The sequence below is a fragment of the Grus americana genome, chromosome 1, assembly GCF_028858705.1.
Source record: "Grus americana isolate bGruAme1 chromosome 1, bGruAme1.mat, whole genome shotgun sequence".
In the NCBI taxonomy this organism is placed as follows: domain Eukaryota; kingdom Metazoa; phylum Chordata; class Aves; order Gruiformes; family Gruidae; genus Grus; species Grus americana.
This window is the reverse complement of record NC_072852.1, coordinates 211,617,034-211,630,029: the sequence shown is the minus strand read 5'-3', so window position 1 is coordinate 211,630,029 and position 12,996 is coordinate 211,617,034. Positions and strand designations below refer to the sequence as shown.

The 12,996-nt window shown below is 41.5% G+C and overlaps 1 protein-coding gene across 7 annotated transcripts in view; it reads right to left on the bottom strand.

Annotated features, from left to right (window-relative positions):
- ANKRD42 (ankyrin repeat domain 42) overlaps positions 1-12,996 on the bottom strand; it is a 25,545-nt gene extending 12,549 nt beyond the window's left edge. The window contains exons 1-9 of one of the 7 annotated variants that reach the window (XM_054833403.1): positions 12,858-12,972; positions 11,044-11,204; positions 9,829-9,992; positions 8,162-8,269; positions 7,728-7,847; positions 7,000-7,135; positions 3,325-3,525; positions 2,221-2,346; positions 600-705 (exon numbers count right to left, since the gene is read on the bottom strand). In XM_054833403.1, coding sequence (XP_054689378.1) covers positions 600-705; positions 2,221-2,346; positions 3,325-3,525; positions 7,000-7,135; positions 7,728-7,847; positions 8,162-8,269; positions 9,829-9,992; positions 11,044-11,062 — 980 coding nt within the window. In that variant the 5' untranslated portion in view covers positions 11,063-11,204; positions 12,858-12,972. The other 6 variants (XM_054833412.1, XM_054833429.1, XM_054833421.1 and 3 more) reach the window with 6 other exon arrangements.

The following is a 12,996-nucleotide window of genomic DNA, read 5'->3' as shown; positions in this document are numbered from 1 at the left end:
TAATGCAAAAATCAGTGGCCTTCGCTAGTTCTCATCTATTTTGTAGGGCTGGAGCATACTGGCTCAAAACTTTCCTTCTGCAGGTCAGCTAATTTTTATCTTTTATGTCTGACCTTCCAAAAAATACTAAATTAAGTGAAAATTAAAACCTTTTATAGCTACAATACAGCTTTGCTTATCTACTTATCAATATAGCTTTGCTTATCGATCTAACTGAAAGAGGGTACATTTAGATGAGGTATTAGGAAGAAATTCTTCCCTGTGAGGGTGGTGAGGCACTGGAACAGGTTGCCCAGAGAAGTTATGGATGCCCCATCCCTGGAAGTGTTCAAGGCCAGGTTGGATGGGGCTTTGGGCAACCTGGTCTAGTGGAGGGTGTCCCTGCCCATGGCAGGGGGGTTGGACTATAGATGATCTTTAAGGTCCCTTCCAACCCAAGCCATTCTGTGATTCTATGATCACTCAGAGCTGCAATTAATGGGCCTGATCTGTTCTTGCTCATCACTGAAAATCAGGATTAATTCCAATAAAGCTGACATGATATTGGTTTATAAATAGTAAGTAAATAAATGACAGAGCTACAGGATATGTACTGCTACCTCTTGGCTACATCCTTTGGAGTCTCTCCAGCATCATTTGTAATGTCACAGTCAGCTCCCATTTCAATCAGCCACTGTAAGCAATGGGTATGCCCCTGTCCAGCAGCTAAGGGAAGGAAGATGCACGTAAGTCAGTTATATACAACTGAAGTGTTTCAAATCTCTTGTCATTATTTGATGTGCCAGAGGTTGGGTTCACTAACACACCATAGGGCAGATACTATTTCAACAGAAGCCTATATTTCAAGATGCTCAAGTCACACGGGTACACGCAATTGTGGGGAAGATCATGCAATGTGGTTTTGTGTCTCTTTCTAGTTCCAGAAATTTATTGGCAACTCTTCCAGGACACGAGTTAAACTAAGCTTGCCCAGTCTCATGCGCTGAGCATGAGAAACACAAACAATGCTGCAGTGAGGCCTGTACGTCATAGATTTGCAGCAAAGTAGTGTCACCTCTCTCCAACTCTGGGCTCCCATACATCAGACACTGCTGGTTGCCCCAGCCTGTGGTGTGTGGTGCTGTCTCATGGAGGACAGAAGCCAGGACTTTGTGCTGGAGCTATAGGTACATCATTTCTTGGGCCAGACACTCAAGGTGACACTTCTCAGCTGCAGCCCAACACAACAGCTTTGCCCCGTCATTTAATCTGGCATGGCTACTACTCATACCACATGGTGCCAGGAACAATGTCCCACATATGGAAGAGGTATTTGGCATGTCTAGCTGAAACCTGCAAGCTCTTTTTCTCAAAGAAGAATAAATCAATTTCTTGACAGCACTCCCTTTGGATGTTTGGCATATTTGTTTTCTTATGGAGATAAGGAGATGAAATTACAATCAATCAGACATGGTATTTCCCCATAACACCAACACTGCATTTAAAGATGGCGGATAAAACAATTGTAGGTTAGCACCATTTCAAGAAAAGAGGGTGGGACAGAATGTAGAAAACAGTTTTAAAATCAATACATATCAATTTTCATAATGACAACTTTAATTATGTTTTTAAAAATTCTACCATTTATATCTATCTAAAAAGAAATGTGGGAAAGCGTGTTACAAGAATACCTCCCTCTTTCTTTCCTCTCCTATTCTGTCAGACATTACTATGAAACCCTCAAACACAAAAGGACCATTTTTCTGTAACGCTAGCACTTCACTACATATCAAGAAGTTAGATACCAGAAGTTTACCTTCCTTCACAGCGTACTACCAGATGACTTTGCTGTGGTTGTTACAACACATCTCCAAAGTACCGCTATGTTCAGTAAATAAAGGCCCAGGCCACAATACAGATCATTCTTATTCCTAGCTTGCCAATGTTTCTAAAAGTCATGTCTTGCCTGATAAAAAAACTATTTAGTTTTCAGTTTAGATGATGTTTTCTCTTTAATATAAACTCTTCTTTCTTGATTTCAGCTTGGTTATTTTGTTTTTAAAGTGACACCTACACACTCATACGTCACAAAATATGTTTTTCAGGGTTGCCCTTTCGAGCCCTCAGGAAATGATATGCTATTTTTCATGAAGTTTATCTGACGAGCAGCCACTTGAAAAACTAAGTAAACAAGTCAGCAACAAACAGTAACAAGCTGAAACACAGATCATAATTACTGACCTTTGTGCATGAGAGTGGATCCCTTATCGTCCCGCTCATTTACATTGATTACTCCACTTCTCACTAATCTTCTAAGCACTAACAAGTCCCCTCTGAAAGCAGCACCATGGGCTGGAAAGGCTAAAACTGAAAATGAAATGCACATGTTTCCAAACAGGTGCTGGTAATTCCACTAAATAAGCTCATATTTGTCTCTCACTGCTCCCCTCTCACAGGAACTTATGCATAGGCACTTCATAGCTGTAGTTAGCCAGGTTAATGTACCCTTAATCAGTTAAAATGCAGCTGTATAACTAGCACTGTTCATAATAGACTTGATTAAACATGTCTTGGTTATGGCTACAGGCATCTTATACAGTTAAGACATTAATTTCATAAACCTGAAACAACAAGTATACCTTTGTTTTATGGTCGATGTTGTATTACTAGTGCTAACTGGAGTCATTTGCCTATTTCGGATTTCATAGTCTAACCAAATATATAAACTATTTTACTTCTTGTTTAAAAACTACTCATAGAGACAATTCAATTTTTCTAGTTATTTTTTACAAACAGGGAGTACTGACCTATGTATAATGATGAAAGACTATCAGACAAGGACAGTAAGTGCATGGAAAAAGTAGAGAACTGAAAGTGCAGTTCTCATACCCTTGCTCTGCTGAAGGTTCTCCTCACAGACCTTGCCACATCCTTTGGCTGTTCTGACCGCAGTAGTATTGCTGGTTAGCAAGTAACCTTAATTTCAATGGGATTTTTCCAGGCTAAGTTGCTATTCAATGCAAGTAAGGGATTCTGAGCAAGCAAAGCTGAAAACTCATGAAAATTATACAGCTTGTCTGGATGTCTACTGGAGTCTAAGAACACGGATAACTTGGTATTGATAGTGCAACATAGTGTGACGTGTTTTATTTCAATAATGGGTAAATCTAAGACATTTATAAAATCACACTGAGCATCCCAGTCTTAGCTACCAGTAAGTATCAAAAGTATTGAAAGGAACAGCTCTTCCTTATACGTTATACTTCTGCTCATACAATTTTTCAGAATCAAGCATTTCTATAGAATTACAATGCCTATTTTAACAGTAACTTGATCCACACTCACCTTCCTGTGTCTCTGGACGTTCATCCTCTTTTTCAACACTGTCAATATATTGCAGAATATTATCTTTATAGAACCGTTCAGCCAAGTCCCTTGGAGTCTCTCCTTGGTCATTCCTGGCTTTCAGTGTGTGCATGGCAGTGGCCATTTTACTGACCAAGAACTTAAAGCAATGCAAGTGTCCTTCCTTTGCTGCCAGATGAGCTATAAAACAAGGTGAAAATGAAGTGTGTTAGAGCAGAGCACTGCTGCCCACCAAGAAAGCAGTGTTCTCACCACTACTTAGATCTAGCTTGTCTACCAGCACTCGAGCCATCCAACATGGCACAACAAGTGGGAGCAGCCTCAGTTGGATAGGGGATGCTCAGCTCCTACCCACGGAGATACAAGAGTCAAGGAAAGGCTCTGCAAAGCTTCCCCGGCAGAGCTGATTGCTGGAGACAACACAACACTGCCAAGAGACCTAGGAGAGTGTGTTACTGGGGTCTCATCTTCTCCACAAACACAAATCTTGCTCCTTGGCAGCTGACTTTGCTGTCCTAGGGATACTCATTACAGAGGGGCAGCAAGGGGTGTCCTTGATTAGGAGCTAAGGTCACTTCTGCTTCTGTCCCACCTCTACTGTGCCACCACAGACAAGTTTCATCACACCTCTGCATCTCAGATATAAAATGATATAAAATATCATATAAAATATCATATAAAATGATGGCTTTACTGGGTAAAGTATTTGAAGGTACATCCCATGACAGAGGCTTCTATTCACAGTACCTCTGTCATCTTTTCCTTCCTTCAACTGTTGTAGACAGTTGCTGCTCCACCTCACCATGGCAGTGACTGCTTCCCTGCGGGGCTCAAGTGTTTCATCCCCTGTCCTTTAGGCTATGCTGAGGTTTAGTTATTTAATACTACTAGACTACTGGGCCTGTAACAAAGAAAGAGGTACAAAACACGTGCTCATTATTTTGAAATGAGTAGTATTCTCCAGTCCCATTAATGGGAAGAAGTTGCCAAATAAATGTTTATTATGTGTTATGACTCCATGAAAATGCTCTGTAAAAGTTGGCTGATGTTCTACAGGCAAAAGGATTAGTTTGTCTCCAGGTAAGAATCTCATTATCTTCACAGTTAATAAACAATGTACCCAGGACCAAAACCAAACATGTTGCTTAAGTTAATCTTTGCCACGTTCAAGTTCGCTATTTCAAACCATCCACAGATTTCCGGAGCGTAATTGCTCTAAAAGGTGATGGATAGTGGTTTTACAGCAAGATGACATCACTTAGGTACAGATGATTGCTAAAATTTAACACAACAAAACCTGAGCTTCACTGAAATCAGGGCAGTTTTTCCCATTGTCTTAATTTTATTCATTGAGTTAGTTACTGAGGGAGAAGTGAAAGGAAGAGCTACCTTGGTAAAGGTAAGTACTGACTACTAGTCAGCTGGTGAAAAACAGACTCAACCCTTATGAATCCACTTTCAGATACCTAAAATCTCAGGGATAAAACTTCACCTTTTGGGATGAAACCTTTTTTTTTTTTTTTCTAATCAGATGTCTGTCCTGTGCCGAGAGCTGTCAGAAAAGCTCAATGTTTTCTGCAAAGATGGCAAGGGGAAAATAGATTGAAGAGTTGTATTCCATCCATGTCTTTTTGCACAGTTTCAGTGGGATGCTGTGAAAGACACATAAAAGAACTTTTCATAGGTGGCTTTTAACCTGTGTGGTTTTTAGTAGCTAGTGCCCAACATATAACTGTGCCATACCATCCTCAGGCATGCTGAGCACTTGCAGCTGAGACTAAAGCCAAAGAGTACTGTGATGTTAACACAAAATATGCAGCTTAGTGCCGAGAACTTTGAAAAGCCTTGCCTCAGGCATCACAAATAGGCAGTGGGTAGTTGGTGTTGGTATCCCAACTTCTCTGTGTTTCATCTCGCCTTTTATGAAATCAGGCTAACACTATTCGCTCTTCTCAAAGTGGTGAGTGAAAAAAACATGTCTGTGAAAAATTCAGATGTTGCACTACAATTAAATTAATATTATATTTAGAACATGTTTAACTAGTGAGCAATAAATGAAACATGGATATGACCAAAAAACAAATACAGAGAGAAAACAAAATGTTGAATTAATGAGCATAGCCCATTCTGTACATTGAATGAGCCACAGTTCTTCCAAAAAATTAGCATGCGATAGGTAATTAAAGCCTCTACTATAACACACACATGCAAAAAGTGCAGCCACGTTTTATGTGTATGACATCGCAACCTCAGGAAATTTCTTTCAGTATACTCTTAGGAAAAATTATAGCACTCTCTGTTATAGGCCCAGTACTCTAGCAGCTAATCTTGAAGCTGTAATATGTAAAGATGATTTAAGTTCACTTTGCTGTTTCAGAAGCTGAGGAAAAGCTGGTCTGTACATCACATCTCTTTATTAATCTTTTACTAGTGGTGTTCCAAAGCATTTTCTTGCCTTTGGATGATAATCTGATCAAATGAAACAGAACAAAGGCTGGAGGATCAACTTCTGTAGATGTCAAAATAAGAACAAAACCGATTTTCTACTAACCAGTTTATACAGAGCATTTAAGTAGAACTGTGTTGGCATTTGCCACCTCTCCATAAAGGTCTGTTATCAGGGAAGTGTTCCCAAATGCAAATAAAGCCACTGTCCGGAGTGCCGCCAGGGTGCCTACCATCGTGGCACCTTATTGCTAATACACCAGATGTCCTGCTGGGATGCAAGAGCCTCACATCCTTTAACAAGAGCCAGGTTTGCAAAACAGAACACAGATAGCAGTTTACTAGATAAGTGGTGCTTAACAGAGGGTAAAAAAATTTAAGAAGGGATTTAAAAAAACTCTAAACAACTTGTAGAGAAAAAAATATGCTATTTGGAACAAATAATGTGACAAACTGTAAGAAGGAAAATACCAAAAGGGAAAGGATGCAACAAGAACACAGGGTATTAACAACACTGTTGAGCTTGTGAACGTAAGAGAGGATACTGAGGCAGTGGTGTGGTAAGCAAAGGGACGCTGCAGGAATAAACACTGCCCATTTTTGTGCTAAAGTGATTATGCTCATGATTATGAAAAGAGTACAGATTACAAATAATACATACCAGTATTCCAGAAATCAAGATGAAGAAATCACAGGTAAATGAGAACAATGGTTTTACCCAATCAGTTAAGAAACAGTGGAATACAAAAACCTGCATATGAACATGTCAGAATCTGATCACGCTGGCACAGCCATTAAAGCCTGGCACAAATTCAGAAAGGAGCATATAGCAGCTGAAACTGCCTCCTGCTCCACCTACCCTCCTCCTCCTGTGATCTCCACTGCCACCTGCGCTCCATCACAGGCGTAGGAGATGCTGCCTACCTACACAGCGCGCTCAACCAGGCTCAGCCTGCTCCCTGTTCCAGCACCCGTGAGCTCTGGTCCTTGCCAGCAGCAGCAGGAGATGAATAGGATAGTGTCACCGACAGATAAATACTTTGGATTTTATAAATCCCCCCATCATTATAAAAAGGGAATAACTATGTTGATTGCATGGAATCAAAGAGCAAATGCTGCTGGTGTGCATTACTTATAATTTGCTACAATAATCACATAACACAACTGTAAACCAAAGGTTAAAAAAAGGTATGATTTATCCTGATATACCTGGAAGGTTTCCATTGTTATCCACATCATCTATACACGCTCCCCATCTAACAAGAAGCTGCAAACACCCCAAGCGACCATGAAAAGCAGCATAATGAACAGGCTTCCAGTCATTCCTGTCTGAAACATTTACATTCTAAAACAAAAGCAGAAGGTTAATTTGTTCATTTATGAATCTTAGACACAAGATAAATTGTATAAATAGGAATCAGCTGTTCATTGTGTTAAATTATTTAAATCAAATCAAATTTTTTCAAAGTTCATGCCTTGTATGCAGTTCCTATTCCAAGATAGGTGCTTTTCACAGGTTCTTGGCTTTATTTAAATAATGCACATATAAAAGGTGCATTTTTAGACATACTTCTATCACTGCATTGGTCATTATTCTTTAAATACACATCTGGATATTTTTTTTTAAGTTTATGTTTCCTTTACTATAGAAGATTTGTACAATTGGAAAGAATCACAACCACGACAGCACTGATCTTCATTTAATGACATCCTCAGTGGAATGTGGTTTACTCACATCATTGATTCTCTCTAGATTTTTGGATCATTTCCCTAATATATCTTAGAATAAAAAAATGGAAATTTGCCTTAAAAATAAATTCACCAACAGTAATTAATCTACAGTTCTAAATCTCAGTTTAAGCTAGGGAGAGTTTTGTCTGGAAAAAGATACTGGACTTTGGCTCTGCGCTAGGGAACTGCGGGTAAAAGTCTCTCACCGCTCCACTTCGCAGTATGGTTTGCAAGGTGTAAGACTGCCCATGGGCTGCAGCTAAGTGCGACGGCGTGCACCCACGATCATCCTGAGCCTCTGCACTCACTCCATTTATTAACAAAGCCTAAAAGAAGAGCAAAGTGGAAGTTCAGTTCAAAAGGTGAAAAAGCAAACTTCACCTGGCAGGATCACTTGAGATGATCAGCAGGATAACTGTGGGCTGACCTCAAGGCCCTGACAATACACAAACTCAGTGTTTGCACAGATAGCACAAACGAGTGCACTGGTTTTAACAAGAGTGACTAGATTACAGTCATAAAGACATTGAGATACTCATAGCTCCATTAAGAGCTCTCTCAGCTGATCTTCATAATGAACTTGTCCAAACGGAAGGTCTGCCCTACTTACTTTCATTAGGGAGTGAGTATTTACACATACCTGCATGCAAGCATCCTGACCTCGGATAGCCGCGAGGTGAGCTGCTGTCCAGCCTCCGACAGTGACGTGTGTTGTATCAGCTCCGTGCCAGAGCAACCAGTGAAGGCACTGCTCGACCAAAATCAACATTTTTTATTTAACTATTCTTACCACGTATCTGAGGCACATTTTAACTATAATCTATCAGTTGATGTTACATTTCAAAACCGTACTGGAATACTTCATTATGGCAATATGACGCCCCAGAGCATGCCCTGGCCAGATATTTGTGCATCAGGAAGTTACAGGCAAGTTTTACTTTCCAAGTTTCACCCAAGGGTACAAAATGTGCAAAAAACCTACTAATTCAGACCCTAGCACTGATTTTACTCTTAATTTTACTCTTCCAGATTTAAAATGTAATCTGTGAGAATATTCACGTGGCATGAGGTAAAAGCACTGGAAAAAACAATGTAAACATGCTCTCTTGAATTCCAGCTAAAATTACTGGCAGGAAAAATACCACGAGCCAAATTTAAAGCCTCATTTAATTTATTAGGCTCCTTAGGTGCATGCAATCCCATCTCTCTTCTCATCCTTCCACAGCTTAGTTTTGCTTATTCACCTTCTTTCCAGCAAATATTATTGCAATGGAAAGCTTTATGGACTATTCAAAAACAGAGGACCAGTTAAAATTTTTTATTATATATTATTATGATTTATTATCTTCTTTTAGGCCAGCCGACAGCTCTGGTTCCTCCACTATTTCCATGAAGGAACTTAGCAACAAATAGATGACAGATAATTCAATAAAGTCTAATGCATTGATCATAAAGTAGGAGAGTCAAATGAAAAATGGCAGAATTTATAAAGGCAGAAAAGGGTGGGTAAGCAATCTGTTTTTACGGTTGACAAACATGATCAGCATTTTCTTGACAGTTTCTGTACATTCCAGTAACAGCACTGTACTTATTATTTCTTGAGTTTAGCAAGAACTTTACATTCTTTCCTTTGGGATATGAATTTTTATACGGTTATTCATGGCCTTGTTGCTTCAAGGTTAGATTGCTGTAAAGATTGTACAAGGAGGCTGCAACCAGAAGGTGAATGTTGTGCTGAATGCAGCAGTTCAGTCCTCCTGGAAGTTCAAAACATTCATGCAAGCACTTGCTGATTGCTCCATCAATATTCAACGGTTTTATTTATTAAAATAAAATGTATTAGGATTATTTCTATCGAGAACGAGGTATGGGACAGGACATTGGTAAACAGAATGGACATGTTTTCATGTCACTTCTCACCTGCTTCAATTACCTGCAGAACATTTTAAACATCTTAAAGGATTTTCTAGGTGTCTCAAGAGAAGGGAAAAACACAATAGGGACAAAAGAAGGTCATGAGTCTGAAAGGGAGACCACAGGACACACTTTGCTCGGAGTAAGAAAATGACTGATTTTTATAAAATCTGGCAACGTTGACTATATAACCTGCCTGGGGCTTCAGAAAGGCAAAATGAAAACCTAAAATCCTGTACTTCTGCTCTGGGTGAATATATTTAATGAGAAAAACAGGCAGAGATTATTGATTTAGCTTGATCAAAGCTAGCAATTTTGTGCCCGGCCTCTCCCAAAGAAGGAAAGCATTAACCTATAAAAACCTTGCTGTGTCTGAACAGTATCATGTTTTACCTCCAGACTTCCAGAGTGTGCAGCACAGTGCAACGGTGTGAATTTGTGGACTAAATCCACCTCATTAATACCGGCTCCACTTTTTATCATTGCCGCAAGCTCTTCTACATCACCAGCTTTCACTGCCTCATGTACACTAGTATAATTTTGCCTCTTCTTGACAGCTAGTGAGGAATAATAAAAGGGGATTAGTCAGTTCAGTAGCATTTAAGAGATAGGAAATAAGTGATTAATCGAAGAAACATCAGGGTGTCAGCTTCACAGGAACCAACCAAAATGTTCGGAGTAACGTATGAGATTGAGATTCGTATCAGCAGGAATTCTAAGTCACTTCTGTTTGTCAGAAACAGAGCAATATGCAAAAAGCTGAGACAGCCATGCCCCATCCAGTGCCCCAGAAAAGGGTCCAGAAGAGCAAGATCCAAAAGAAAGATAACAAGAAGCACAGCAACAGCAAGAAGCAGAGGTACTCATCTATGTATGAAATGTTGGAGCAGGTCCACCCCAACATTGGCTCTCTTGTGAAACCACAGGCATCACAAACTCTTTCATTAATCACATTTTCAAGTACAACACCAGTGAGGCTTCTCACTTGGGCAAACAAGCTCTCAGCCATCACTTCCCAGGTGCTACACATGGCCATGCTCCTGCCACTGTTGCCTAAGGACTTGGTACAGCACTGACTACCACACTGAAGGGCACCAGAGCCTTCACCAGGTGATCATACCATGAAATTACTCTTGACTGAGCTACACAGATCAGTTTCAGGACAAGCCGATGTCAAAATTAAAGCTGCTGTAGAAAAGCAGTTCTTTATACAATGTGTTAGTCATCCCATGTTGTTCTCTTTCTAGAATGATGGCATTGCTCTGTCACAGCTCGCTGTTAGCAGCCTGATGGTTTGCTCCCACCAAAGTCAGTAATATTTTCACTGGCACAGAATCAAACTCTAAATGTAGAAGTAGTGGGGTCAAAAAAAAAAAAAAAATCCATCACCAGGCCATGGGATCAAATAACCTGTGTTCTCCTTCAGGCCTTTCCACTGATTAACTACGTGACTGGAAACAATGGGAGTTACATACCCAACCCTCCCCCCGCAACATCTTAGTATCTTGCCGAAACTTGTAAACAGAAATACGTAAGCAGATCTAATGGCTGAGGAGGCTAACTTCAGATAGCCAAGCATAAGAGGAACTTAAAACAATTAGTAATCACCTTCTAGAGTAGTCATCATTCCAGTACCAAAACGCACTAACACTGTTTCATAAGATTTCACGCTGTTAGAAATCTTGAAGAGGTGGGCTGCTGTTTTGCAAGTCAAAGCAGTCAAGCATGAAAATGTAGGTCTTAAGGTATTAGTGCCTCAGCTTCTCTGCCTGTGGAGCAGAAATGGTAGTAGTAGTAAAAATTGTTATGCAATTTGAGATAAGAAATATTAAAGGATATAAATGAGATATTGCATGAACATGTTTGTGATACATGTAAAAAAGCACTAAATGTAATTAAAACCACCCTTTGCAGAATACCAGTGCCTATTTTCATGTAATCTGTAGTGTGATAGTAATGCGCAAGCAGATTTGGGGTTGCCACAGAGAGGAAACGAGAGCTGAAGCTGTTTCAATAATCCAGGCTGAGAGTAACACACCCTATGCTCTAACACACCACTGGGTCTTGGGACTGTTTCACTCCACTTCCACCTCCCCAGCTCAGCAGGCTGTATCGCTGCTCTGCACAAAGTGGCTTCAGTTAGGAGCCGGGGCTCCATCATGCAAAATACTGTATGAACAAACAGCAGCAGTGTAGAAACACAGGATAATTCAGGTTGGAAGGGACCTCAGGAGGTTATCTAGTTCATGTTTCCAAAGAATAACGATGTTCTGTGGTTTGAGTTGTTTTTTTAAAGAGACAGTATCACCAGGAAATAATTTTCCCACAAGGGAGCCATTTCTCATTATGCCAAGTGAGGCTTACAGACTTCAGCACAATTATACAGACTTACATCAGAGGAAGATCGGGCCAATTACGCTACTTGCCAAAGTACTCATGTTTAACACAGTGTTCCAGTGCAGCACGTTCAAGGCTATTTGTTTTCTTTTTTTTTCTTTCTTTCCCCAGAAGAAAAGCAATCGATAAGGCCCACCAGCAGAGTGAATTTTGTCTCCCTTCTCCCTCTGGAGACCTACAACTGCACGGAGATCGATGCCAAGTGCTGCTTCATGGCTTCTGTCCACCACGGACAAGCCGAAGGCAGCTCCCCTGGGACTGAAGTTCAGTAAACAGCTGTTAACATCAATTCTGTACAAAGTATGTTAATTCTGAAAGTGAAGGACGGTTTCCATAATTTTAATGCATTTTTTTTTCATTGAAACTGTTATCAAATGCTCATTGGACATTCTAAGAGAAAATTCCTCTGTAGAAAGAATTAAGTAAGCATTTTGAGATGAGTACCTGCCCAAAATCCATTAAAGAAATTAAGTGAAGAAAAATATGGCTCAGAATGGGGGAAAGAAGTAATTTTAGGTTTCCCAGTGTTTCCGTAATACGAAGAAAACCCCGATCCCGTGCAGCGCGTCTTGGCAGCAGCTGAAGGGGACGCGGGGAGGCTGCCAGCCTCGGCCGAGTCCCGCTGCGGGCGAAGGCCGCGCTACTGGGCCCCGTGCCGGGGAACGCCACCAGCTCGGGAAGCGCAGGCCCTTTCCCCGCATGTTTGGCGAATATCGAGCAATGTCGGTATTTTGTGGGGATTCTGGCGGAGTCCCATGTCACAGACTGGGGATTTCGGGACAGAATAAATCGAGAGAGACGGAGCTGAAAGAGTGCGGCCGCGGGAGGACCGCGGCCCGCTCCGCGCCATGGCGTTGCCGCTCCGCGGGGGCTTTCCCCTCACGGCACAGGCGGGAGAGACGCCGCTGTGGGGGCGCAGCTACCGCCCGCTGCCGCCACGGCGGTGCTTGGGGGGGCAGCTGGGGCTGCCCGCACCCCTCAGGGAGGGAAAGAGGGAAGAAGGAGCGCGGGCGAACCAGTCTCACCGGCCGGAGGGGGAGGCGGCGCGGTAGCAGCCGTTGGCGTGGCGGCCCCTCACAGCAGAACCGGCCGGGAGCTGCCTCACTCGCCGGGAGCTGCCTCACTGGCCGCAGCTTCCTCCTCCTCCTCCTCCCTCTCTCCTCG